The sequence below is a fragment of the Odocoileus virginianus genome, chromosome 24 (assembly GCF_023699985.2).
Source record: "Odocoileus virginianus isolate 20LAN1187 ecotype Illinois chromosome 24, Ovbor_1.2, whole genome shotgun sequence".
Classification (NCBI taxonomy): Eukaryota; Metazoa; Chordata; class Mammalia; order Artiodactyla; family Cervidae; genus Odocoileus; species Odocoileus virginianus.
In genome coordinates this window covers 24,370,330-24,396,457 of record NC_069697.1, presented here as the reverse complement: position 1 = coordinate 24,396,457, position 26,128 = coordinate 24,370,330, and the positions used below count along the sequence as shown (strand labels likewise).

General features: G+C 54.9%; 3 protein-coding genes across 7 annotated transcripts; 1 reads left to right on the top strand and 2 right to left on the bottom strand.

The window, feature by feature from the left end:
- Positions 1-428: 428 nt before the first annotated feature.
- MAP3K12 (mitogen-activated protein kinase kinase kinase 12) lies at positions 429-15,049 on the bottom strand. Of its 3 annotated transcripts, XM_020895071.2 has the most exons (15): positions 14,321-14,459; positions 6,601-6,774; positions 6,293-6,501; positions 5,764-5,947; positions 5,381-5,572; positions 4,951-5,109; positions 4,638-4,796; positions 3,828-3,936; positions 3,453-3,562; positions 3,205-3,321; positions 2,948-3,085; positions 2,151-2,775; positions 1,914-1,984; positions 1,552-1,825; positions 429-1,163 (listed from the first exon to the last, which is right to left on the bottom strand). In XM_020895071.2, the coding sequence occupies exons 1-15, from the start codon at positions 14,326-14,328 to the stop codon at positions 1,065-1,067; spliced, it is 2,628 nt and encodes an 875-aa protein (XP_020750730.2). In that variant the 5' UTR covers positions 14,329-14,459; the 3' UTR covers positions 429-1,064. The 3 variants fall into 3 exon arrangements, with proteins under 3 accessions (XP_020750730.2, XP_020750729.2, XP_020750728.2); XM_020895070.2 differs by lacking the exon at positions 14,321-14,459 and adding an exon at positions 14,834-15,049 and having other exon boundaries at positions 6,293-6,774; XM_020895069.2 differs by having other exon boundaries at positions 6,293-6,774; positions 14,321-14,460.
- Positions 15,050-16,468: 1,419 nt separating this feature from the next.
- TARBP2 (TARBP2 subunit of RISC loading complex) lies at positions 16,469-21,996 on the top strand. 3 transcript variants are annotated; one of them, XM_070454359.1, is made up of 9 exons: positions 16,477-16,876; positions 17,422-17,591; positions 18,391-18,493; positions 19,085-19,180; positions 19,751-19,823; positions 20,044-20,161; positions 20,437-20,564; positions 21,212-21,413; positions 21,565-21,996. In XM_070454359.1, the coding sequence occupies exons 1-9, from the start codon at positions 16,824-16,826 to the stop codon at positions 21,720-21,722; spliced, it is 1,101 nt and encodes a 366-aa protein (XP_070310460.1). In that variant the 5' UTR covers positions 16,477-16,823; the 3' UTR covers positions 21,723-21,996. The 3 variants fall into 3 exon arrangements, with proteins under 3 accessions (XP_070310462.1, XP_070310460.1, XP_070310461.1); XM_070454360.1 differs by lacking the exon at positions 16,477-16,876 and adding an exon at positions 17,002-17,123; XM_070454361.1 differs by lacking the exon at positions 18,391-18,493 and having other exon boundaries at positions 16,469-16,876; positions 19,102-19,180.
- Positions 21,997-22,250: 254 nt separating this feature from the next.
- NPFF (neuropeptide FF-amide peptide precursor) lies at positions 22,251-26,048 on the bottom strand. The gene is made up of 3 exons (XM_020895112.2): positions 23,033-26,048; positions 22,566-22,687; positions 22,251-22,453 (listed from the first exon to the last, which is right to left on the bottom strand). Exons 1-3 carry the CDS (start codon positions 23,258-23,260, stop codon positions 22,336-22,338), a joined length of 468 nt encoding a protein of 155 aa, XP_020750771.1. The 5' UTR covers positions 23,261-26,048; the 3' UTR covers positions 22,251-22,335.
- Positions 26,049-26,128: the final 80 nt, after the last annotated feature.

The following is a 26,128-nucleotide window of genomic DNA, read 5'->3' as shown; positions in this document are numbered from 1 at the left end:
ATAATAGCTATAGCAAGATGGCTGTGCCCTTGGTCCAAAAGAACGGGGATTACAGTTTAAGACGTGTCTGCAAAGTGTAAGCAAGCACTTCCCACTGGAAGGGTGCACACGCATACACATGGAAGCAGCAGAATTTGTCTGACTGGGATTCACCTTCCTGGGAATATATCTACACCCTTGTCCAGACATCACTCTCCTGTTTAATAAGGATGGGTGGTTTTTAAGGTCTGTCCTACTACAATCCTTTATAAAAATAGACCTCCTGTTTATGCAGGTTTTAGGTTGGTACTCTTAAATGGTTAGTATCATTTAAAGCATAAAAGGAGCAAGTCATTCAGCGTTTTAGGTAATTTCCAAAGCCCAGGGCTCCTACTTAAACCATGCAAGCTACCCCATTCATTCACCAAGAAAACCCTCAACAGCTGGGCCTGCATGGAGTGGTTATATTTCAAGGTTTTTCACAGGGGTTACAATATGACAGTCCCCACCCCAGTCAGGCACCAAGATAAAAAGTAGGGACTTAAAACAACACCCCAGTTCTTCAGCCTGAGCCATCACATGCTTTCACAATCTCCTGGCCTCCCCTAGGCCCTAAGCCAGGGCTTGGGCAGAGAAATGGAGGGATAAAGAAATGACATTGCCACCTGAGAAACCTCAGAGGGGAGGACCCAGCCTTAGCCTCCCTCCTCCCAAGTGCAAAATGTGTAAACAGTAAACAGAAAACAAAAAAAAGTGCAGTCTACATGGCCCCCTTTCCTGCTCCGTAGGGTTTGGGCAGAAAAAGCAGAGGAACAAGTTGGACTTGCATGTTGCCTCACCACTGGCCGAATTCATTGGGGTGAAGCAGGAAGGGGCCAGTTTGCCCTTAACCATATCTCTAGGGCAGTATTTATCCTTCATTTCCACAGCTGCCAGTGTCCCTAGAGTTTATCAGGTGACTTGGTTAGGGGTCAGTCTCCCTTGAGCCCAACTTAAGGCTGGGACAGCCCTGTCTTTATTGATTATGTGGCGCATATATATTACTTATATAAATATTTCTCTATGTACAGGGATAAGGGTGGCTTTCATGGAGGGAGGGAGGCTGGGGGCCGCAAGGCTTCACCACTGTTGGCGTTGTCCAGTTCAGTGCTGTCACAGTCTGAGTCCTCAGAGCTGGGAGGGCCCTGTAAAAAAGGCAGTGAGGTGAGACTCAGCATCTTGGCAAATAGATTCCTTCAGAATCCACCACTGAGGTCTTTGTAGTCAAGTTAGTGATTTTACTGTCTCTAAATAGCAGTTGTTCAGGCCATTCTCCAAGGCACCAGACTTTCAGGATTTCCCCCTGGTTGCAATTTCTAGGTAGCATGCAAGCAACTTTAGTAAGTAGTCTAAACCTCCTAGATTCTACCAGGTGAATATTTGCTCTTCATGTTCAGTATGGAGAGAACAGCTTCAGCTACAGCGTGACATAGAGGCTAAGGACCTATCTCTCTGGCCTGTGCATCTATCTCCCCAGTGGCTCTCAAATGGTCCAGGTGTCTCCCTGGTCAGTACCTAGTTGGTGTGACGTACCTGCTCCCCTCTGAGTAGGTCGTGGTGTGGGACGGGCAAGGAGCTGGGTTCTGGGCCAGTAACCACCTCAGAAGCTGGTGGGTCCAGTGGGATTTCTGAGCCCTGTGAGCACATGTCATCAGACCGCTCATCTGGCCGCTCATCTGTGTTGGTACTGCCAACTTCAGGTGTACCACTGGGGGAAGGCTCACTAGCTGTGCCTTCCTCCCCATCTGATGGATTCTCTGAGCTGAAGGTAGAGAGTGACTGGCGCATTTTCAGGCCCTGAGGCCACCTGTTTGTGGGAACAACCAGGATTAGAGCTTGACTAGACCTCACAGTTTGGAAAGGGAAGAATGCATTACCTCCTATCCGTCACTCACCTCTGGCTTGAGGTCAGTTCCACTTCACTGTCAACCTCTCCTTCCTCTTCCTCCGACGAGATGCCACGCTTCTGTAAGAGACGAGCAGACTGGTCAGAGGAGGAAAGAGACCAAGAACTCAGGATGAGGAAACCAGGTTATAAAGTGTCAGGAATGGTTTGAGATAAGGGACCCAAGGTGGGAGCGACAATGGGGAGGAGGGGCGAGGAGGAGCTCCGGATGAGTCCCATACTTTACCTGACTTCGGGTGACGGCAGCCCTGTACAGCAGTGCGGCTGGGGTCAAGTGCTGGGACCCAGCCCGGCTTCCTCCCCGTCCCGCCGTCCCTTCCCTTCCAGTTCCCAGCAGCCCTACACCGTCACCAGGTCCTACTGGTGGAGGTGGCTCCCCTTTGGCTCCCCCTGGTGAATCTGGGCTGGTGGAGCCGGGTGCTGAGCCCTCGCTTGGGGGTGTGTCTCCCCGGGCTGGAGGCGGTGAGCCAGGATCCCCAGCTCCCCCTGTAGCCCCCTGGCCCCGGGCTCCCAGTGCTGCTGACAGCAGATCTGGCGATGATGAAGACATCTTTCGGAGCAGGAGATCATGGTGGAGCCCCCGGAGGGCTGGAGGGCAGGCTTCCCAGGCTGAGGGTCCCCCTCCTAGGCCCACAGGGCTTCCTGGTCCCCCAGGTTCATGGGGTGGCACAGCTGCACGAAGCCCAGGTAGGTCCCCACAGCTGCCCTTGGCGCTGGCCTTGCGGTGACGAGTCTTGCCACGGCGACTCCGTCCTGGTGAGGGGGGGCCCTTAGCACACCCAGGAAGCCCCACCCCACTCAGGGCTGCATCTAGTTTGGGTAGCAAAGACTCAGTCTTGAGGATATCTGGCCTGGTGGGAGAGGGAAAGTGCAAGTTGGAGATTTAACACATTATGTAGGCAGTAAGAGGCACTTCTCACCCACCTAAGTATCTTCCTGGCACTCTAGAGCCCTACACCTGTCTCTCCAGCATCCCCTTGCCATTCTGGAATCATGGCACTTGTCAATTCTGGTTGGTCCTACCTTTTGCTGTGGGGCGACAGTTTCTGTGGGACATTCCTCTTCTTGATGAGTTTCTCCATTGTGTTCCCGTGCAGCAGGCCCCGGGAAGGGTGTGACTTCAGCAGACCTGGACACCGCCGCTCTAAAGCTTGCTCCCTCCTAAAGACAAAACACCTTAGGCATGTGACCAGGAAGCTGGGCCAAGGCTCAGCAGACTCTGGGAATCAGGCACAGCTTCAGGAAGATGGGAGTTGGTGCATGAGGGCGTCTGTGGTTACCTGAGTAGCTCCCGTTCCTTCAGCTCCAGTTGCAACATAAGGGCATTAAGTTCCATGTACAGGTTGTTGGCTCTCTCCAGTTTCCGCTCATAGTGTTCCCTGATGTCCAGGGCATGTCTGAAACGGGTAGAAGTGTTCAGAGGTGAGCTGGCTTCACCTGCTGCCGTCATTCATCCCAGTCTCTGGGAACTGCTCTACTGGCCGGCCCTGCAGTTGGTGAAGTCACCTTGCCAAACACAGGCACACACCTGAGCTCCTCCCTCCTCCGCATCACCAGCTCCTCTTCTAGGCGGTGCAGACAGGTCCCTTCTGACTTAATTTTTTCAAAATGCAGCTTTACCTCTTCACGCCACTCTGCCTGGGGGTGGAGAGACATTAGCAGTGAGGGACATCCCTCTACCTGGCAGACCTGTAGAAAGCCTCTGCAGGTGCCTGTGCTGCCGCAAACTGGTGTGTGGGAGCCCAAAGGATTGGGGCACAGGATCAACCAAGACAGGTCCCAGCCCTTCAAGAGCTGATCTACCCATCCCCAGTCACCCTTCTTCCCAGCCTCCCCTCAAAGGGTATCATTATTTCTGCAAAGAGAGGGAGCTGGGGCATTCATCTTCCTCTCCACAGCACACCTGGGACTTAAAGTAAGTCTCCTGGGGTGTGGAGAGTACGTCGGCTGAGGCGATGTCCAGATGCAGTAGGATCTGTCGGAATGATGGGCGGTTTCGTGGCTTGCTGTTCCTAGATGGAATGAAGTTTGGGGGGGAGAGGCATTTCAGGGAGGTTCAGGAAGGAATTAGAGCACCCTTTCCCAAAGTGTGTCCTGGTCCTGGAGAATCCAACCCTAGAATGTTTGCTGTGACAAAAGGATTCCCTGGTCAACTAGCCAGGACATGTTACAATCGGTCTGTAGTATGTAAAAGTCCTGCAGTAAGGAAACCTATTTAATTCTGTCTTCCAACTTGTTTGCCAAAACAAACCTTTCTGAGTAACTCCATTAAAAAAACACTTCAGGAAATGCTTAATGAAAGATTAGAAATCTCCCACCTTCCTCCATGGTTTAGGTTCCAAACAAGGATGCAAGGCCCTGGCCTTCCAGGGAGTGTTCTGAGGCAGTCTACCTGAGGGTCCAACCAGCCACACTTAGCAGCTGTGCTGGTCCTTCACTGGCACTTTATAAGCACCCTCTATATCAGACATTGCTGTCCCTACTTTGCAGATAAGGAAATAGGTCACATACACCCCTGCAGACTGTTGGTCACTCCAACTTCTCTCAGTTCTTTATCCTAGTGTCCCTGATCCACACTGAGTCCTAGGGCCTTGGAGAGCCATATCTGGGAGCACGGTTCCCCTTTTGCTGTTGAGAATTCTGGGCCTGGATGCTGGGTCCTGGGTGCTGGCTAACCATCATCCATACTCCCTTGCTTCCCAGGTGTCCTTACCAGCACTGGCGAAGCAAAATTTTGAAGCCGTCTGGGCAGCTGGAGGGCACAGGTAGATGGAGACTGTTGCTTCCCACACCCCAGATGATGGCTGAGGAGTCTACATCTTTGTAGGGGATCTCACCAGTCAGCAGCTCCCACAGCACCACACCAAAGGACCTAGGGAAAAGAGGGGACCTCACTTTGGAGGAGGGCCTCTTCCAGAGGCCCTGGTTACTGCAGGCTGATCTCACATGCACTCAGGCCCTGGAACAACCCTCTCCCCAGCCCCCGCTGGCCACCTGCGACCCTCAGTCCTCAACCTGGCCCTCACCAGATGTCAACCTTCTCAGACACAGGTTCGTTGCGGATCACTTCAGGGGCCATCCAGGCTACTGTCCCTGCAAAGGACATCTTGGTGCTCTTGTCACTCAGCTCCTTGGAAGTGCCAAAATCGGAGATCTTCACCACATCGTCGTAGGTGATTAGCATGCTGGTAAAGAGTGTAGTCAGCTGGGGTCCGCGCCCCTCCACGCGCCTCGTCTAGCTGCAGCAACTCTTACTGTTTGAAGTCATTTGGGACACCCAGAAACGGAGGGCTTACCACAGCCCTCTCGAGATAGGGCTGTCACTTGGGGAGGGTTTCTGACATGGCCATGTGGACTTTAGAGCAGGGTCTGAAAGCAGGGAGATGGCCACATTGCCCTGGGTGGGGATACCTATGGAGACTGCAAATGCTTCTCTCTGCTTGCTCGCTTACTCACTTGGGGGACTTGAGGTCTCGATGGATAATCTTGTGCAGGTGCAAGTAGTTCATGCCGCCAGCGATGCCCATGGACCAGTCAACCAGCAAGGAGGGTGTGACGGGGCGGCCAGCCCGCAGCACCTCGTACAGCTGGCCCTGGGCGCAGAACTCCATAAGGATGCAGTAGCAGGGAGCCTGGGTGCACACACCCCTGGGGGCCGAACACAGTGGGATGAAGGCCTCAGCCGTCCCAACAGCCCCTTGATTCACACCTGGTACCCCCTTCCCAACTGTGCCGTTTTGGCACCCACTGCAGGAAGATCCCTTGCTACCCAAGTAGGTCTCTGCCCTCAACAGAATACGCTGAGGGCAGAGTACCACGGCCCCTGCCCTGGACCTTACTTGAAGGTGATGATGTTTGGGTGCTTCAGCTTTCGCAGGTGCTTGATGTCAGTTTCCTTCAGGTCCCGCACCTTCTTCACAGCCACCTCCTCCCCATGGAAGCGCCCCAGGAAGACGGCGCCCTGGGCCCCTGAGCCCACCCACTGCAGGTCCAGGATTTCCTCAAAGGGGACCTCCCAAAGGTCTGTGGACAGGAGGTACAGTGCCATAGGCTCAGAGAGCCACACTCAGGGCCTTGGGGTGGTCAGGCACGGGGGAAAGCCTGGGGTTGGCTGAAATGACTCAAGGAGGGTGAGGTAGAAAAGCACCTAAAATGGGCCAAGAAGATTAGATTTGAGGGGACAGGGGAGGAAACGAAGAGTTGGCCTGAAATAAAGCTGGGCAGTCAGTGACTGATGGACAAATAACGGGCGGGGGCTGGACTCTGGGGGGCGGTGAAAAGGGTCATCGGATGACTTTGGTGTGGCTGTCCAAACAGATCTCGGGCTTAGGGAGACAGGGAAAGGTCCCCCTTATGGACACAGCCTACCTTCCTGCTGCTGCTTGTGCTCCGTGGAGTAGGCTTTGCCAATCATGGTCCAGACAGGGCGCAGGCAGCCGAAGAGGCCCTCCAGGAACCCGCTGCCGCTCTGGCACTGGAGCCGCACCTCATCCGCTCGGACCCTGGACGCCCGACTCTCAGGGGACCCAGTGGCTCCCCCTGGGCCCCCTGCATCCTGCTCGTGGAGCTGCAGGACACTGTTGGCAAAAGGCTCAGGGGGCGGCTCTCCACCTGGGGAGGGGCTGGGCCCACCCCCGCCCTGACCCCCGAGTGGCACTACGTCTCGGAGTACACACTGGGTAGGCGTCAGGTCCTTCTCGGGAGTGCAGTCGGAAGTGTCTGGGTCCAGCTTGCGCATTGATGCCTCGCTTAGGGTGGACACGAAACCCCCAAAGGAAGGGGAGGGTGTGCGGGTCTCATGGAGGCAGGCCATGGCCTCTGGGCCCCAGTGTGGTGGTAAGCAGTGGGCCCTGTGGGAAAAAGAGGGAGGAGCTGTCAAAGCCACAGGTGCCCAGCTCAGGTACATAGAGGCAGAGGCATGAGTTGGGGAGCTAGGCACACAAGAACACTCCTAGAAGTAACACATAGCTTCAGGCACCCATCTACCTCCAAGTTTCACCTGGGATCCATCTTGGGAAACCTGATACACAGGCTTCCTCTCTAGCATCTACTAGCAACCTAAGTCTTCCTTACTCAGGTATACAGGCAACATACCTAAGTATCACTCTCAGGCAGACACAGCTAACAGCCCTGCTCAGGTAGATACTGGGAAAGTATGTCCCAATCTCAAGTATGGTAACAGACTAGTTCCCTTCTCCCTGTAAGATTAGTGTAATCACCTCTGGAAAACATGTTTCTTTCACTTGAGGCTCAGGTGCACACATGTGTTGTATGAGGGTCTTTCAGATACCCAACTTTTACTTTGAGTCTCAATCTTACACACATTAACAGTGACATGTAGGCCTCCCTCGCACTGAAGCAAAGGCAGATGACACTGCTCAGACTGTGCCGCTCAGGCACTCTCAGATGACATTTCCACCCCTCCTGTGTACATGTGATACACCTGGGCCTCACACTCATGCACTTGATACATGATCCTGCTGAGAGTCTTATCCTAAGGCACACTCAAGGCTCACATCTGGGTCTCTCTCTCAGGTGCTCACAGCTACACACCTGGGCTGATCCAAGTGACAGCCGATCAGTTCTGTGCCCAGCACAGACACAGAGGGAAAAAGGTAGAAGTGTCCACGGATGATGCAGAAACTGTCAGGACAGGCTGTGCAGCCTACTCACTGCATCTCCCCCTCTCCACCCCCCACCCCATGTTATCCCTCCTATTAGTCCAGCTGCTCCCTCAGGGCTCAGTTAGAGAAGGGCCTATCTCCTTTCCTCTTCATTACTCTATCCCCTACTTCCTAGCTTTCCAGTCAATGGAGATTTGTCTCAATTGATAGCTGACCTCAGCCAAGCTGTCTCTGAGCCTTGATTTCTCCAACTGCACAAAAGGACAGACTAGCTATCGTTCAGGTACAGCAGATTTTTCAGCCTGACACCAGAAGTCCTCTCATCTTCCATCTCCCACCACATCTTGCCAGTTAGCAGATTCTGAGAGGTAGGGATTTCAGAGGCCAAAATTCCTCTCTAACAACTACTCAGTATAGTAGGGTCCCTCTTTGACCCCCTGCACTGGAGCTTCTGAGTCACTACTGGAGAGGGGTGGCAGGAATCTACAATAAAAAGGACTCCCTGGGTGGGGATGTATGCACAGAGAGGCTTGGCACCTCTGATGGGCTCAGCTCTTGTAACCATTTCCAGGTCTCTCAAATACCTAAGTGTTTAACAAGCACCTGAGGTGATTCTTATGCCTGGAACATCAGGAAAGACCAGAACCAATGCCTTACTAGTTTCTCCTCTCTATTCCACATTACTGCCTTAATTCAGGCCTCATTAGCTGTCACCTGACCTAGGAAAACTGCCCCTTGAATGGTCTCCAAGTTCTTCCGAGACCCTCCTCCACCCCATTCTCCACCCACCCTTTACAAGGATCTTTCTAAAGCACAAATTGGCCTTTTGGAGCTCCCCTTTTCTTCAAACCCTCTAGTAGCCCCTCCTTGGTCCTGTAGCCTCACCTCCATGCTCTTGGTCCCTCCCCAGCCTCACTATCCACTGCTGTTCATACCCAGGCCATACTGAACTGAGACTGTTCCCCAGCTTCATCAGGTGTTTGGGCCAGGACACCTAATGAGAATGGCTCACACTTATGGAAAGCTACCACCCACATCAGGCTCTGTTGTAGGTCCATTAGCTTATTTAATCCTAAAATCTCTTAATTTAGGCGTGTAAGTTACTCGCATTTGACAGAGGTATTAGAGGTCTTAAATAACCTGCCCAAAGCACTTCAGCTAGGATGAGGCTCCTGCTCAGTGCCCAGTCGTTCTCAGTCTGGAAGGTGCTTCTCACACACCATCTGTTGTCCTCCAAGTCTCACTTCATCCTGGAAGTGGCCCCCCTCCCCGTGCTCTGAGTTAATGTCCCTTCTGAGCTGTGCCTCCTCCATCATGGCTCCCATGATCCTGGAGGCACAGTGCGGTCGGGCGTCTGGTTCCTTTGAGAGCCTGCACTCCTGAGAGTGACGACGCAACACGGGATCCCAGGGCTTACAACAGCATCCAGAGCGCATGAAGGTGCCCAGTTAGGTGCAACCACTGCGCTATGCAGCCGAGGACCGTCCTAAGGACCACATGTACCCTACGCAAGCATTAGCTCCCAGAGAAGGAGGTATTATTATAGGTCTCTTTACACTCTTGAGAAAACCGAGGCTCAGAAAGATGAAATCCCAGCCTCCGGACCCCCAACATATCCTGCGAGATAACGAAAGTGAGATGCACATAGTAAGACAAATGGCAGGCCAAGCAACGTGCCAATTCGCTGGAGAACCCCAGGGCTTTTGCCTGCGCCCCCTCAAGCCGGCCGCCCCTTTGGACCGCTGAGAACGAAGGCTGGGCTCCCGGCGCTCCGCCCGGGCGGGTCTGCAGGGGGGGCTGGCGGGACTGGGGCGCTCAGACAGCTAGCAGCCAGAGTGAGGGCGGTTCGCAGCGGAGAGGAAGGGGTTACGGCCCAGCGCCCCCTCCCCCTTCCCGACCTCCTTCCTGGCCGTCACGTGGAGCGGGGCTGGGGGCGGGGCGGGGGCCCGGCCGCGAGAGGAGGGGGTCGGGAAGGGACGCAGCGGGTTGGGGGAAGCGCTGGGCGCTGCGGCGTAACCATGACGACTGGACCCGAGGCGGCGCGTGAAGTCACCGGGACAAGATTAGCCCGGAGTCACGTGAGCGGCGACCGCGGGGGTGGGGCCGCGCTCGGGCCCCGCCCCTGACCTGGGCTGGCCCACGTGCTGGTTGCGGGCTCGCAGGCAGGGACCACCGACCCCAGCTACCCACCACCTCTGCGTCCCGTCTTCCCCATGTCCACCCCCGTCCCCGAGTGCAGCGGAGGGAGAGCTGTGGTGGTGGAGAGAGGGGATTTGGGTCGGCACTGAGGGTGCGGTGCCGTAGAGAAAGCAGGAAATAGGAAAACGGGGAGACTGGGCAGGAGAAAGGGCGAAAGGCAGACCAGAAAAGGAGGGCCTGTCTAGCTGAGAAACAGAAGAGCGTGAAACGCAGGGAGAGGCAGTCCTAAGAAGGATGGGCTGAAAAACTGATTTGGGAAGCAAAGGACACGGAAAAAGGAGCTGAATGAAAGGGGATTCAAAAACAGGAGATCTGTGCCTTCCCCGATTCCTTTCCTATTTAGAAGCTGAGTTCTAAGCAGGTACAACACCTGGCTTTTTAAAGGAATTTTTCAGCCTTCATCTGGTGTTTGGCAACCAGGAGGATTAGGCATAGAGAGGGTGACACGCTCTACGACACTTTAAATTGATCTTTTCTCCAGCTGCCCAGGCCTCCCCAGGGGGCCCTCCTGTATCCAGGGCCGGCAGCTGGGGAGAGAGAGAAGCCATTTCACCTGTTTGTCTTTTCGGGCAGTGGAAGAAGCTGAAGAAGTAGTGGATGGGACCAAAGAAAAGGGAGAGAACCCTGCTAGGCTCAACCCACCCTTTCCCCATTCTCAGGCTAATGACAGCTCTTCCAGATTGACCTGAAGGAGTGAGTGTGCGTGTGCATGTGTGTGTGTGTGGCGAGGGGAGTGGAGGTATCGGAGCTGGGGCCCCAGGGAATTCTAGTAAAGGAGAGATTCCTGTCTCCCAGCACACACCCTCTCTCTCTGTCCTTTATCTCTGCCCTGCCAGCTGTGTCCCACTGCCCCCCAGCTGGGCCTTGGCGCCGAGGCTTTGGAGGGCGATAACATGGCTAGGAGCCCCTGGCCCAGACACTCGGTCACCCTGGGGGAGGGGAACTGTCTCCCTGGCCATCAATTATGCAGAGCATGGGGGAAGGGCTGGGATGTGACAGGAGCGGGTGGATCTGTCAGTCATTCTGTCAACCATATTTATCAAATGCTCACTGTGCAGAACTCTGCTTCAGATCGGGTATGGACACAGAGTGGTCTGAAAATTATGCAAAAGAAGCTCTGGACATCCTGGGAGGCCCCAAATCAGTTTCAGGTACCAGATTCTCTGTTTGCTGGTGGTACTGTGGCAGCAGGGAGTACCTCCCCCCGCCCCCACCTTGGTTCTCCTGCCTGAGAGGCTGGAGGCCTGTGGCAAAGCAACCCTTTAAGTCTTTTCTCTCTCCCTCCTGTTTAACAGCAGAATGTCAACGCCGGGCTGCTTGTCTGGCTGTCTTGGGGGTTCAGTTGAGAGGCCAGGCCATCTGTCTAAGTCTTGGGCTCCCATAATGAGCCCTCGCCACTGTCTTGGACTCTTGTTTTGCACTCAGGAAAGGGAGGAAGATTCCCTGTCTCTCTTGAGTGGGGGTGTAAGGAATGTCTTCCCAGGGAAAGGAAACCAAGACTCGGGATGGGGAATTATCTCCGTGCAGGCTTTGAGATCCTGAGAGAATAAAGGACTCTAACCCCTCCTGGCCAAGGCTCCTGGCCACTTGGCTGCAGCTTTTGTTTTGCTTCTTACAGAATCCATGGTCCTGGCCCCAGGATTATTTTCAGCTGGAAAGAACTACAGCTTTTCTGTTGTGTCCTCCTGAGGGGGAGAATGCCTTCTCCTGAGAGCCAGGGTAAAACTGGAGATCACCTCTAACTCCAGGTCCCCGGCCTCACACAGGTCCAGCCCCTAAACCTCTAGCCAGCACCACCTCTTCTTCCGGTAGAGTGGGTACCGAAAGGGCTGGGAGGGGGCAGTACTGCTTAGGAAAAGAGGAACCAGCTTTGGATTTGGAGAGATCAGAACTAGAACCTTGGTTTTGTCACAAATTAGTTTAAGGACCATAATCCCTCTGAGACTCCCAACCCTACCTTATGGGGTAGTGAGGGTTAAGTAAGATGATGTAGGGAATGCCATGAGCACAGTGCCGGGCTCCTGGCTTTGTCTTTCTGGATGGCTGGACACCACGTCTTTCTCTGTAGATTCTGGAGTCTGGAGAGGCTGTCTCTTCTCTCTGGTCAGAAGGGAGACTTGGGTCTCCAACCTTCTGTTTCCCCAGGACACAACTTGTTTTCAGGTCCCTGGGGAACCAGGTCCCAATGGCAGTGGTGTGCTAGAGCCCCCCGTCCTTCCTCTGCAAATCCTTATATCCCACCTCCTCTGAACTGAGGAGGAAGGCCTCCTTCTCTGCACCCTGTCCTCACCCCATGGGTCTCGTGGCCCAGGATCACCCCTCAGCCCTACCGTTAAGGTGTGAGGGGAAGGGGAGGCAAGGAGCAAGGTATGGTGGGTCACAGGGGTCCCTGCTACTCAGGACTTCAGGTGGGCCTGGAAGAAGTTCTGTGTATTTTTAACAAATTGTTCCTGAGCCAGGTGCTATTGAAAAAGATCTGGAAGGACAGATACCAATGTATAACCATTTCTAAGTAGATAGAATTGTGGGTATTTTATTAAGAAATTTAAAAACCTATTTTAAGTTGAAAAAGAAGAAATGAAAATTACAGAATGTCTATTATCGATTTCTGTCACTCAGCCTTGGATGGTAAGATAGGGAGGGAGGATGGATGACCGGAGAAGCAGAGTGGCTTGGTTGAGGTCCTGTCTCTGCTCTTGACCGCAGTCTCCAGCTGGGTGACCTGGAGTACAAGACTTTTTTTTTGGCCACGTGGCATGAGGCATGTGAGATCTTAGTTCCCTGACCAGGGATTGAACTTGTGCCTCCTGTATGGGGAGCGTGGAGTCTTAACCACTGGACCGCCTGCAAAGTCCCTGCCTGAGACTTAACAAACCTCAGTTTCTTCATCTCTAAATGGGAACAGTGCTCACTAATTCACACTGTGGCAATGCAAGCTATCAGGTGGGTAAGAACATAGGCTCTGAGTCAGACAGACCTGGATTCAAATCCTAAACTCTTTGGCCACTGATTTTTTGATTTTGAACAAGTTACTTCTTTAAGTTTCAGTTTCCTCATCCCTAAAATAGAGATTATGATCACACTACCTCTCAGTATTGTTATGAGCGTATTGAGATAATCCAAATAAAGTTCGTGGGCCTGTTACCTGGCTTACAGGAAGCTCCCTATAAACATTAGCATATGGAAAGCACCTAACAAGCAGCAGTAGGTTTTTATAAAGGGTGTCCCTTCCTTTCTTTCCCCTGTCTGCCTCCTCAAAGCAAGAGGTAGAGGGGATGGTACAGATGGAGAGGAAGTTGGGTAAACACAGGGGATAGAAAAGGGAGGAAAGAAAGAAGGAACCAGAGGAAGACCCTTAGTCTACTCTGGAGTAAGTACCCTTGCCTCCTCATCACCTTTCTCCAACACACAGCTGCCCCTAGTTCTTCTGGGAGCAAATGAAGCAGACAGACCAGTGTCAGTGGCCAGCCATTGTGAAGCTCCCGGGTCCCCTGCTGGCGTCATTTCCACACTATCCTCTTTTCTGCCCCAACAGGGACTCCTGAAAGGGTTGATTCCCTAATCCTTTCTTTCTCCCAGCCCAGCAGGGCAAGGTGGAACTGCCTGTGCTATGTCACAGGGCGAGTCCAGGGTAGCAGGTACTAGAATTTAGGGTCCTCTTCCTGGCAAAGCCAGAGTAGCACATCATCACCTCTCAGGGAGGAACCTACAAACAGCAGTCAGATTTTAGATGGGTTCTGCCTTCCTTAGCTGGAAGGACACCCAGGAAGTCCTGAGCCACTTTATGTAAACTTCTTGACTCCTGCCCTTAACTGGGTTGAATTACAGGATGGATACTTAATTGCTTGTTTTCACAAGTGCTGGCATTAGTGTCTCACACCACTGGTCTTCCCAGCATCCCCCGGTCCCTATAGTGAGTGAGTGAGTGGATGGGTGGCCGGCTGGAGAGGGCAGAATTTTTTTCCACCCTAAAGTGTGAGATAGGAGAGAGCAAGCCCTAAAACTTCAGAGACCCTTCAGTGTCTGGACAGGAAGACCCAGGGCTTTTACTCAGGTCCTTTCCTTCCTGAATCCCTCCTACTTGCCTTCCCTAGGTATGACCCTCTGGCTGAAAAATCAGAGCTCTCAAAGCCATGGAGTCCATTCTGTGAGCTGGAAGGGAAATGGTGTTTAGAGGGAGGCACTGACTGTGGCTTCAGAGGACCCTGAGTGCGGGAGGGACCTCGTGTGCACCCCTTCCTAAGGCCCTGACCTGCTCTCCTCCCAAGAGGGAGCAGGTGAGGGAGCTAAATGGTGGGACTTTTCCTTCAGTTCTAAGGGACACCCCACTATTTCCTTCCACTGTCCATGCACACTCTGACCCCTTAGCCGAGGCCATGGTTTGAGGAGTTTTAACTCTGTGGAAAGGATTCTTGCTTATTTTTAGGCCAAGGAGTTTAAGGAGTGTGTAGGGAAAAGGCAGGAGGTTCATGAAAGGCCTGGACTGGGGAAATGGGTTAGGGGAGCCAGAGCAGATGGAGATGGAGAAGGGAGAAAGCCATATAAGGATGGGGGAGGGGAAGATGACCATCACCTGGGCATCCAGGAACAGGTGCTGTCTGCCTATAATCCTCAGGTCCAGCCTGCAAAGTGTGCCGGTGCGCGGGCGAGGGGTGGGGAGGAGGAGTGAGGGACCCATGAGGCCTTGTCCTTCCTCTCCTTCCCTGTGGGGCTGAAACTCTTCCTCCTCCTCCTTTCCTCTCCCCCTTCCTGAGGGTGAGTGGGAGGAGAGGAAGATGTTCTCTTGCCCGCTGTCCTTTAAGTCTGTCCCCCAATCATCCCCCACCCCCACCCCATACACTCCTTTCCAGCTTTGGAGGCCCTTGCCTCCAAGCTGGGCCGCGGCGTCCCTCGGCTCGGTTCCCCTCCTTCCCATCCCCACAAGCGGCGGGTCCAGGCCCCCAGTTCCTCCATCCCGTCTCAGCATCCCCGCGCCACCCTCCCCACACCCCGCCACATCTTGCGTCCCGACCCTCCCTGGTACCTGGATACCAGGACCCAGACCCATCCCTGCCCCCCACCCTCCACGACTCGGCCCGGCTCTCACCTCGGGGGCTCCGCGGCCGCAGCACAAAAGGCGGCGCTGCTGCAGCTCGGCTCCGGATGCTGCTCCCGCCTCCTCCTCCTTCTCCTCCTCCTTCCCGCCTCCCCCCGCTGCCCTCGACCGGACCAGGGGCGCCGTCACAGGCGATGCTCGTGAGGTGTCCGGGTGCACGGGTGTGTCAGTTCCAGCTTTCTCCCCCCCCCCCCGACCCCAAACCCCGTCCTCACACGGCTTGAACTCCCGCTCCTTCCGAGGCCCCCGCCCCAGGCCCCCCGGGACGGACACGCCCTGAGCGGGGGATGCTGCGCTGGAGCCACGGCCTCTTAAAGGAGCCCGCTGCTGCCATCCGGCACGCTCCAGGCTAGTCCCTGGCCCGTCTGGTCCTCGCACCTCCCTGCTGGCGGTGACCTGGAGCGATCCCACTCCCGACCTTAAGCCCTATTGACTGGTCTTATAGGCTCCCTCCTATACCCTGAGACAGCAACCCCTCAGATGGGAACCCCCTCCTCCGCTCAGCGCTCTTGCATCGCTCCCCCTGTCAAACGATCTTGCCTGTCTTTTCCCTAATTGCCACCGCTCCGGGTCCACCAATTGGAATCGTCAGCTCAACGCCCCGTCCCTTTCCAGTGTTCCTGGATGACCCCTCGTTTTTATTCCAAGATTCTATCGGACCTCTAGCCCCGTACGGAGCAAGCCCATCTCGTCTCTGACCCATTCCCAGAATCCTCATTAGAGTCAGACAGACATTTTTCGTGATTTCTTTCTCTCCAAGGTCACAAAAATTTCCCTACATCTTTCACGCCAGTGGCTGTGAGACTTTGGCGAGGAGGAAATAGAACTCTGGGACTCAAAAATACGGGTTCTGTTCCTCACAGATTAGTCGATTAATCTTAAGAGGCCAGAATTCTCTCTTGCCCTCTCTTTAGCTGAGACCCGGGACACAGGCAGAAGGAATGAGACCACTGTGTGCCTTAGTCCTTCTAATCTTGTCCCTTATAGCTTGATTCTCAGGCCCCGGAGGGTATCTCCTAGCGTAAGGGGAAAAGGTGTAGGTCGATTCTAAAAAGGCTTTAGAAGATAAGCGGAAATCGACAGGCTGCAGAATTAATGAGAAGGGTGGTGAAGGACAACACAGGAAAAAGAAGCAGGTTCTGTAAGACGAATGCCCGAGAGCCAGAGGATTAGGCCAAAGGCTGAGGGCTAACTGAGACTGAGGTGCACGAGGATTTACAACTGCTCCAGCTCAGAGGGGCAGAAAATAGTCACCTCCCGCGTCCTGGCAGGGCCCACCCTCCCAGACTGCAAAGAGTCAGCAACCGACAGCGGCCTCTCACCTGGGCCAATCACAACCTTTTCTCAAGAAAGAGGCGGAGTCAAGAGGGTTGACTCTTCCATTGTCCCCGCCCCTCTAGATGAGGTAACCAATCGCAATCCACCTGGAGCGGGCACGCAAAATCGGGAATAGCCAATTATGCCGCGAAACTTTTCGCGCATGCTGCCTGCCAGCTGCGACAAAGATGGTGCTCGAGCTCCTGGGTTCTGTAGTTTTCTCGGTACCCGAAGCATTCCCTCCCCACCTTCCTAGGCTCGTGTTCGCCCTTACTGCCCCGCCCCCAGCCACTTCCACTCTACTCGTACGCATGCCCCGAGCCCCAGCCGTGGGGCGAGGAGACACGGAAGGAAGGAGGCGGGACGTTGTTAAAAACAAAAAAACCACCCTCAGCTCGGAAAGCGACAGTGGAAGGGTCCACTCCTCCCAGAAGGCGGTGCTGCCTGCCTGAACGAACCACGCGGAGGGTTGTGGGGCGGATAGCTCCCCTCCTGATGGAGACTCATAGAGTCCGGTGGGTGGGGGACTCCATATCCCAGCATGCCCCGCGGCGGGCCCGACCGGCCGCGACTTGGGGCTTGGCCCCGGCCCTAGCTCGTCGGCGGTGTATTGGGGCGCGTGGAGGCTGCAGTCACGGTGGCGCCTGCGGGGACGGAGGAGGGAATGAGTGAAGAGGAGCAAGGCTCCGGCACTACCACGGGCTGCGGGCTGCCCAGGTGAGCCGCCTGGTACCGATCCCTGCAGGGCGCAGAGCTTGGCGCGGTGCGGAGGGAGTAGCGGCGCGGCCCCAGCATGCACCTGGCCTGAGGGTTGTTCCCGGCAAGCACTGGGGTAGTGGGCCGTGGTTCCCGGCATGCACCCCGGCCGTGGCCACTGCCTCCAGCTTTAGCTAGTTGGGGTTGGCCCGGTTCCCAGACTGCACTGGGGCACTGGGCTTTATGCCCCCGACATTCAGTGCATTTGGTGGGTACTGGGTTCCTGGCCTGCACTGTGTCAGGGGACATGCACTTCCAACCCGCACTGGGGTACAGGATCCCCCGCCCTAACTGAGACAGGAACAGTGCTTTCCCCGCTTGCCCTGGGGCAGTGGACCCTGCTTTCCCAGCCTGCACCTCTACTCCACTTGAACCCAGCCAGTGGCTGCCTGAGGTTTCCTGGACCCTATGTTCCCCATAGTGTGCATGGGTCTGATAATGGCAGTGCTTGGCCAGGTGGGTGCAGAGAGGGGAGGTGTGATGAAGGGTCTGTGCCCCTCCCCCAGTATAGAGCAAATGCTGGCAGCCAACCCGGGCAAGACCCCGATCAGCCTTCTTCAGGAGTATGGGACCAGAATAGGGAAGACGCCCGTGTACGACCTTCTCAAAGCCGAGGGCCAAGCCCACCAGCCTAATTTCACCTTTCGGGTCACCGTTGGCGACACCAGCTGCACTGGTGAGGAAGGCTTGGGCAGCCTGGCTGGGGTGTGCATTCACAGGGCCCCATTGGCTTTATTACTTGGAATCTCTTCATGGTCCTCTTCTCCAAGACCAGCGAGGGAAGGAGAGATTTTAGGGGAAAAATCACTGACTGGATTGGGAGAACAGGTCTGTGAGGAGGTACCTAGGACTTAGGAGAGTTAGAGGAGCAAGCAGGACTGCCACAGTGATCGGGCAGATCGTTGTCATCCTAGAGGAAAAAGGAGGTAAATCAAATCTCAGTGCAGCATTTGGGGAAGTGAGTGCCTGCTGTGCTGGACTCTGTTCTAGGTGCTTAATCAAGTTCCCACTTAATCTTAAACCTTGGTCGAATCCAGTGATGTAGCTGGTAGTATTTTCATGTTGAATGTGAGGAAACCAAGAGAGAGAGATCCAATGGCTGGGGCAAGGTCACAAACCTAGTAGATGGCAGAACCAGGCTTTGACTCTGGAGCCTACATTTTTTCTATTTTCCCAGCAATCTCTATTCAAAGAAAGTGCTCCCCAGAGGAAAGTAGGGCAGAGAAAAAACTTCCAGGTGGCTAACCTCAAGGACAGTCAGTTCTACCTGGCATGACTTGAATTGGGGAACTTGTGGAAAGATAAGGACCCTTCCTTCCAGCAGTTAGAGTAACATTTTCAGCCTTGGGCAAGGGGAGGTTGGTGAGATGGGGCTTGGTTGACTCCCTCTGGCTGCGAGGAGAGAGGCTGTGGGATGCTGGTTTCTCTTCCATCCTTCTAGTGACCTCCAGTATTGCCCACACCCCCTCTCTCAGGTCAGGGCCCCAGCAAGAAAGCAGCCAAGCACAAGGCAGCTGAGGTGGCCCTCAAACACCTCAAAGGGGGGAGCATGCTGGAGCCAGCCCTGGAGGACAGCAGGTGAGGGAGGAACGGCCGAGGATCCTAGAGGCTCTGTCAGGAACCCAGGCCCTTGCGTCAGCCCCTCTGCCCCATAGGCTTCGCTTGGTGACACTGAACTACCTTGACGTGGCTGCTTCCTGAGAGCTTCCTCTGAAACCCGAGCAGGATGCTTCCAGGGCTCCTGCTGCTGTGAGGGATTCTGGGAGGCAGTGGCCAGCTGCAGTGTGGGGTTGTCGCTGTGGTTTGGGTCCCAGGTTGGGCCTGGGGAGGGAGAGGGGTGGAGGCTGAGGCTGGAGGGGGTTGCTCCCCAACATACTTCTCTCCAGCAAGATGTTGTTCCCTCTTCCGCACTCAGGTTGGTGTTGTTTGCTCCCACAGTTCTTGGGTAGGAAGAAACACCTTTCCCACTTTTTTTAGTATTTTTCGTCAAGGGTTTGACACCAAAAGATCTCAGGTGGAACTGGTGGTTGAGCTTCCCTGAGTTTTTGGCTTCAGTGGAAGAGATTTTCTTAGGGGAGGGCAGGTCAGGAGGACCTGGGTCCCCCACCTTTTATTCCCCACCACCACCCCATGTGGGTGTGAATCAAAGGCCCCCTTCCCCTCGGGAAGTTCTTTTTCTCCCCTAGACTCGTCGCTGCCTGAGGACGTGCCGGTTTTTACAGCTGCAGCGGCTGCTACTCCCGCTCCATCTGCTGTCCCAACCAGGTATCTTGTCTCCCCTGACTGTCTGAGGAGGGTGGAAAGGGGTCCTGGCTCCCGGCCTCCCAGCCCTCAGACCCAGGCTGGTCAGGCATGAGGAAGTCTGAGAGTGAACAGCGGATGGAATAGTTGGGGACCAGAGTTTGAAGAATTTGCACCAGCTGGTAAGCTCTTGAGACAGGAGGTAATTTATAATCTGGCAGTACCATGTGGATGGTATTTGACCACGTTAAAGGTCTTGCTGGTCCCGTTTTCTTCTGAATTGGCCATGTGATGGTTCTGTGTTTGAGTCCCATCAGGTGTTTCTGGGACTGGATATACCCTCCTCTCCAGTGTCCTGTCTAGGTGGTGATCAAGTGTTCCAGAAAATCAGAATGAGCCTGGGACCTGAGGAGACCTTGCCGGGGGGAGGGGGAGGGGGAGGGGGTGGCGGGCTTGATGTTTGGAGAGACAGCTGCCTGCCTGGTGGGGAGCAGGGAGATGGCAGTGGGGAAAACAAGAGCAGGGCGGAGGACTCCTGGGCGGCTGCAGAGGAGCCAGCCCCTTCAGCTTTGGCCTCGGGCCCTTTGTCCTCAGGAGCTCGCCCATGGAGGTGCAGCCCCCAGTCTCCCCTCAGCAGTCTGAGTGCAACCCGGTCGGTGCTCTGCAGGTGTGCTGCACCCTCATTTCCCGTGCCTGCCTGCCTTCGCTTGTACCCGGGGCTGTAGGGGAAGCTGTGGGGGGTGGCTACCCTGTTCTGAGGGCTTTTCCCACCCACCTCCCTTTATTCCTCCTCTAGCCTGGAACCTGAGACTCCCAGGATGGGAGGGGGAGAGGATGTGAGGACGCCTCTCTCACACTCTTGCGCACCCTTGTTTCTCCCTTCCAAGGAGCTGGTGGTGCAGAAAGGCTGGCGGTTGCCTGAGTACACGGTGACCCAGGAGTCTGGGCCAGCCCACCGCAAAGAGTTTACTATGACCTGCCGAGTGGAGCGTTTCATTGAGATTGGTAACTGGGCAGAGGGGAGTGCTTGTAGTGACTACCCCGCAGCACTCCAGCCCTGGCCATGGGCAGCTCCCAGCTTCTCTCTACGCTCCTGGCTGAGACCCTGGCTTGCCTGCTGCTTCCTTGCACCCTTTCTTGCCCTCCTCTTCTGGCCGGCCAGGTTCTCGGGTGCCTGGCAGGTCCTGAGCCACTGAGGGGACCCTCAGCCCAAGTTTAAGCTGGGTGGAAGCAATGGGTCTATTGGGAACCATAATTCAGCAGCCCTCTCCCCTGTGCAGGCAGTGGCACTTCCAAAAAGCTGGCAAAGCGGAACGCAGCGGCCAAAATGCTGCTTCGAGTGCACACAGTGCCTCTGGATGCCCGGGACGGGAACGAGGCAGAGCCCGAAGACGATCACTTTTCCATTGTGAGTGGCTTGTGGGCCATGCCCCATGCTCCATCCTCCATGCCAGGGCAGGGCACTGAGGACTCGGGTCTGACTTGAAAGTGAGCCTCCTGGGCCCCAGGCCTACTTCTGCCCATTTTCCTTCTGGACCCAGGGATTCTTGAGCCCCCTTTCAGCCTCAGCTGTAGGCCTGCGTGGTGAGTGCTTTGGGGGAGGGAGCTGGCCCAGGGCAAGGGACCTGTAGGCTTCTGTTATTGGAATAAGGAAGACTGCCTGACCATCTGGTCCACACTCTAGTCATCAGAGGGGGCCACACAGGGGTTGGGCTTCCTGAGTGGCTCAGTGGTAAAGAATCCGCCTGCCAAGCAGGAGACACAGGTTCGATCCCTGGATCAGGAAGATCCCCTGGAGGAGGAAATGGCAACCCACTCCAGTATTCTTGCCTGAAAAATTCCATGGACAGAGGAGCCTGGTGGGCTATAGTCTGTGGGGTTGCAGGAGAGTCGGACACGACTTAGTGACCAAACAATCCAGGGATTGCCTGGCAGGTGGGGCTCAAACAGGAGGAAGCATTCTTCAGGCTTTTCTCTCCTTGGGTGTAGACTGTCTCTTCAGTGCCTGGTTTCAGAGCCCCTGGCTGCATCCTTCCCCCGTCCCTGTCTTGTCAGGGTGTGGGCTCCCGCCTAGATGGACTTCGGAACCGGGGCCCAGGCTGCACCTGGGATTCTCTGCGGAATTCGGTGGGAGAGAAGATCCTGTCCCTCCGCAGCTGCTCACTGGGCTCCTTGGGCGCTCTGGGCCCTGCCTGCTGCAGTGTCCTCACTGAGCTATCTGAGGAGCAGGCCTTCCATGTCAGCTACCTGGATATTGGTATGGCTAGTCGGGGGGCCGGGGGATGGTGGGGACTAGACCAGAGCAAGTACGGATGGGAATGAGGGCTCGGGAGGGCATGAAAGGGACATGGGCCGTCTCAGTGCTGCCTTCCTGCCCGACCCTGCCTCCCTCTTCTCTCGGTCTGCAGAGGAGTTGAGCCTGAGTGGGCTCCGCCAGTGCCTGGTGGAGCTGTCCACACAGCCGGCCACTGTGTGCCATGGCTCCGCCGCTACCAGGGAGGCCGCCCGTGGCGAGGCTGCGCGCCGTGCCCTGCAGTACCTCAAGATCATGGCGGGCAGCAAGTGAAGCCCCGGTGGGATTCATGAACCACAGCCTCCGCTCCCTGCTCTTCCTGCCCCCGGCCTGTGCGCCTGCCCAGCGCTGGTACCCCCTGGAGGTGCCACCTCTACCTCTGACACAGACTGCAGGTTGAGGGGAGCACAGGGCCAGGAGCCAGGGACCACAGGGCCTCAGCTGGCCCCGGTTCTGCCGTCATGTAACTGGTGATGACCAAGGGGAATGAAATTGGGGGCTCTCCCATTAGAGCCCCAAATAAATGTGCTGCTTTTTGGATTCATCAGTCCTGGTCTGTTTCCCTGAGTGGTCAGCCTCAGAGGGGGTTAGTGCCAGGTCACATCCCCGGTGCACCCCCCCCCCCTCCATTTTGCTCCCAACACGTCCCCATGTTTGCCTTTCTGGTGGGTGCACTGACGTCTGGGCACACCATGGCCTGCGTTCCTGGAGAGTTGGGTTTAGCGGAGGTGGGGGAGGCTGTGGCTCTTGTCTTGGGGCTCCCTCCCATGTCTCATGCAGATGCAGACACATGCACACGGATTCAGAAGCCAGACAGCTTTATTTGCGGGGGATACATGGCAGTTTGGGGTGTGGGCCTTGCATGCACACCTCAGAGGATGACATGTCACTTCTTCCCAAAGCGCTGAGGGGCAGCCAGGCTCCAAAAGGGGGAACTCGGCCCTTCTCCAGCTCGAGGAGTCAGTCTTTTGTTGCTCCAGGAGCCCCGGGTGTTTCTGCCAAACCTTAGGAAAGATCCACCCTCAGCTATAGGTCCTTCCAGATCCCCCCTTTCCTCCTCTCCTCCCACTCCTCTCCCTTCAGCCCTGGCCTTGCCTCTGTCCCTCCTAGACTCACCTCTGGGGCTGAAACAGGAAGGCTGGACTCCGGCCAGGTCTCTGCATGGCCTGGAGCAGGGAGCGCAGGAGCGACCTGGGGGTCTGGGCATCCTGTGGTGGGTGGGCACCACTGTCTTCCTCCTGTGGTATGGAGCCATCCGGGAAGGAAGATGGGTGAGGGCCTTGGGCATTTAGATCACAAGGGGAAGGGAGTGACCTCCAGGGCAAGTTGTCGGAGGCTAAGGAGTCATTTCCTCAGATGTGAGGACCCAGTGACCCTGGCAGCCAGAGTATTTGAACCTGGAGTGTAAGTCTCAAGCTGTTGTTGTTAGTCAGTCGTGTCCAACTCTTTGTGACCCCATGGACTGTAGCCTGTCCCTGGGATTCCCCAGCAAGAATACTGGAGTGGGTTGCCATTTCCTTCTCTAGAAGTCTCACGCTGAGGTCCGGGAAAATGGTGAGAAGGGGACGGGCATGCTCACTTACCATGAAGATCTGGTCTCCTCCATCCCGGCCCCCTGGTCCTTCAGCGTGGCTCCACTCTGTCACTAACAGCAACACCAGCAGCAGCGCTGCTGCCTGCCTGGCATCCATGCTGCCATCTGCCTTGCTGTGGCCACACCCGCCTCTTATACCTGCTGTCCCCCTGTTCCTCACCTCCCACAGCCGCCTGAGGGGGAATCTAGAGAAGGCAATGGAAATGCACAGCTCCATTAAGAGCCGCCTGGGACCCCCCTCCCCGGCCCCTGTGGGACTTCGTGCTCTCAGCCTCCGGTCCCAGCCCCTAAGCCTGGAGTTATAGACTTTATTAGATGCATAAATCCTGTCTCCAGAGCTCAAGAAGCATCATTAATTGCAGATGCTTTGTCAGAGCCCTGGGGGGCCTTCAAGAACTCCCAATCCCTCAACAGGTTGGAGCGCTCCAATGGATCACCTCCTCTCTTTGCTAGCTTGTAGAATAAAACACAGAGAAAGCCCTGTCAGGCTAGGCATCATGTGCTGGAAAAGAAGGAGTAAAGAGCCAGGGTGATCCCATCTGGGGACTAGGGAGGTTGCAGGCGGGGTCTCCTGGCCCTCCTGGCCCAAGAGGCATGCCTCTTGGAGGGTTAAAAATGGAGTCAGTACTCTGAGATTTGCCTGTGGAGAGAAAAGTGAGGTACAGCAGACAAAGAGGTTTCAGAGCCTCCAGAGAGTGGAGATTGCATCAGATGTTTGTAGCAGACCCGTCTTCACCAGCGCTGCCCTGGACCAGCCCCACTTCGGACTCCGGAGCCGCGCTCTGCAGCTGAAGCACTGCTGCCACCCTGTGGTCGCCGCTGTGCATGGTCGGCCTGGCCATTTCCTTTCTCTGGAGAAGAGTTCAATGGCCCTGATTTCAGAGTCCCAGGAAGGCAGGGGCAGGATACTGGGGTTGGATTGTTGTTTTTGTCCACCTCCCTCTAGTCAGCCCATCCTCTGCCTGGCTCTGCCTCTGACCGATTGGGGCAGAATCCTCCTTAGGAAACATCAGTCACTGCCTCTCAGGAAGTATTCCCTTCCAAGTCACCCTTCTGATCTTAGAGTCCTTCCTCAGTACCCCCACCAGTGTGGTTCTTTAGTGGATGCCAGAGAGGTGTCATGACATAAAGGGTCTATGAATCAGCCTTGGGCAAGATGCTTAGCTCTCTGTAAGTGAAGTTTCTTCACTTAAAAAACGTGGCAGCATTAAAAAGAAGCACTTTCAAAGGGGAACATTATTTGAGACACTTTTGGTAACCCTGGCATAGAGCAGGGGTCCTTACAACACTAGCTGTGATTGTCTTTGCATATCTGGGTCGGTCCTGGAGAATTTACCATCTCCTGAGAAGTCCAGACAGAATCATCCTTGCAAGGCGTTGGCTTTCATCTTGTGGCCTCCACCAGGGGTTTGCCCCACTCTGAGTGGACCTCTCATCTCTCACATTACAAACCTTTCCCATGTTCGAAGACAGATTGCGATTCTTCCACTCTGTAGAGTTGGGAAGCATTCACTTTCTTTAAACTGAGGCATCTAGAAACCAACTCACACTTTGGAAAGGTAGATGAAAGCAGGTTTTGATCTGGATGGCCTAGATACTCATTTCTATCCATGCAACCTAAGTTAGGGTGCACCTTTCTGTAAGGTTTGTCTCCTGGATAGTCCCAAGCACAGAACCTGACATTCATCATCATTGTATCTTATAGTTTCACCACTTCTTAGAAGGAACTATCAAGTCCATGGGTAGATGGTTTTCCATGGGAAATGGATTGTGCACCGTATTGAGGTCCTTGTCCGTTCTTATCTGACAAAGTTCAGAGGAGCAGGGTATGAGGTGGGTGGGGTGCTGCAGAGGCAGCTCCTGGGTTGAAATGTTTTAATCCAGCTCTTAACACTTCACTGTGTGCCTTGGTCAAGTGTCTCAACCTAAACCTCATCATCCGTAACAGGAGGCAACTATTTGTTATCAAGAGCGCTTGTGGACGGTAAGTGACTTGATGAATGCAAAGCATCTAGTACTCCACCAAGCAGAGCGGGCTCCCCAAACACGTTTATCCCGTTATTTCTCTGATCACCACTTACAAATGGATCTGAGCTGAGGCTGATTCACAAAGTAGCTGTTCTAGCTGGTTCCTGTGTCCAGGATGGAGGTGATGGGTCTCTCCTTTGGCGAGAAGTTAGAATGGGTTAATTTTTCTAACTTGGGAAACTGTCCTGCTTTCAGTTTCATCTCAGCCTCCAAAACCCCTCAGTCTTGGCTTCGGTATTTGGCCTTCAGCAGCTTCCTTTCCCACTCTCTGGATTCTCATGTGCTCCTGACCACAGTGAAGACCACACTGCTTTTCCTGCTCTCCCAGAGACTGGAGCTCCCTGTTTGTGTCAGTTGTACCAAACATCAGCCGTGAACAGCATGTAAATCACCTCTCCTCCCGGAAACTCCCCTGGAGGCAGCTGGCTATCTCCCAGTCTGCTTCTTCAGCCTGCTCACCCTCCTCATTTGTGGTATCAAGGAATACATAGGTACAAGACACTGGTAGTGACTGCCCCACACCTCCTCACAATTCCTGAGCACTACCTGTTTTTCTTGTGACCTATCTTATCTGCTTCTAAAGAAACTCCACCTCTTCATTTCTAGATTCGCTTCTTCCCACACTCATAGACTCAGAGAATCACAGAAGTCTAAGTCTTCGTGCACTTCCTAGACATGCTGGAAACTTCTTGAGGGTAGGGCTTATTATTTTCTAATTGTGGGGAAGTGGGAATGCTGAAAGTCTAAGAGGGCACCTCACCTGCCTTCCAACATCATCTCATCTCCATCCACACAAAGCACATGGTTCTTTCTACGTGGGCTCCCATAATGCCGAGGGCCCTTGTCCCCAGGGCAGTGCACAGAGCTGGGCCTTCTGGTGTGTTATGTAATTCCTACAAACCACCCACCTCCTCTAGGCTGTGTCGTCCCCTGCATAAAAAGGAGGGAGGGATACGAATGCCAGCCCTTTCTGTCCTAAGAATTGGGAGAGTGAAGATCCAGGCATGAGAGCCCAGTGAGTTCCCAGAAAGAATGGGACTTGTCGATTACTGAAGCA

Excerpts from the sequence above, each read along its gene's own strand:
- MAP3K12 (XM_020895069.2), bottom strand. Across the intron at positions 5,948-6,292 it reads GCACAAGCAGCAGCAGGAAG|ACCTTTGGGAGGTCCCCTTT; the intron begins GTAGGCTGTGTC and ends TCCTGTCCACAG. Across the intron at positions 3,322-3,452 it reads CGGAGGAGGGAGGAGCTCAG|ACATGCCCTGGACATCAGGG; the intron begins GTGTGTGCCTGT and ends TACCCGTTTCAG.
- NPFF (XM_020895112.2), bottom strand. The coding sequence starts at position 23,260 with ATGGAGCTGTGCATTTCCATTGCCTTCTCTAGATTCCCCCTCAGGCGG. Across the intron at positions 22,688-23,032 it reads GAGGAGACCAGATCTTCATG|GAGGAAGACAGTGGTGCCCA; the intron begins GTAAGTGAGCAT and ends TCCATACCACAG. Across the intron at positions 22,454-22,565 it reads TTCCTGTTTCAGCCCCAGAG|GTTTGGCAGAAACACCCGGG; the intron begins GTGAGTCTAGGA and ends ATCTTTCCTAAG.
- TARBP2 (XM_070454359.1), top strand. The coding sequence starts at position 16,824 with ATGAGTGAAGAGGAGCAAGGCTCCGGCACTACCACGGGCTGCGGGCTG. Across the intron at positions 19,824-20,043 it reads ACCCGGTCGGTGCTCTGCAG|GAGCTGGTGGTGCAGAAAGG; the intron begins GTGTGCTGCACC and ends CTCCCTTCCAAG. Across the intron at positions 21,414-21,564 it reads TGTCAGCTACCTGGATATTG|AGGAGTTGAGCCTGAGTGGG; the intron begins GTATGGCTAGTC and ends CTCGGTCTGCAG.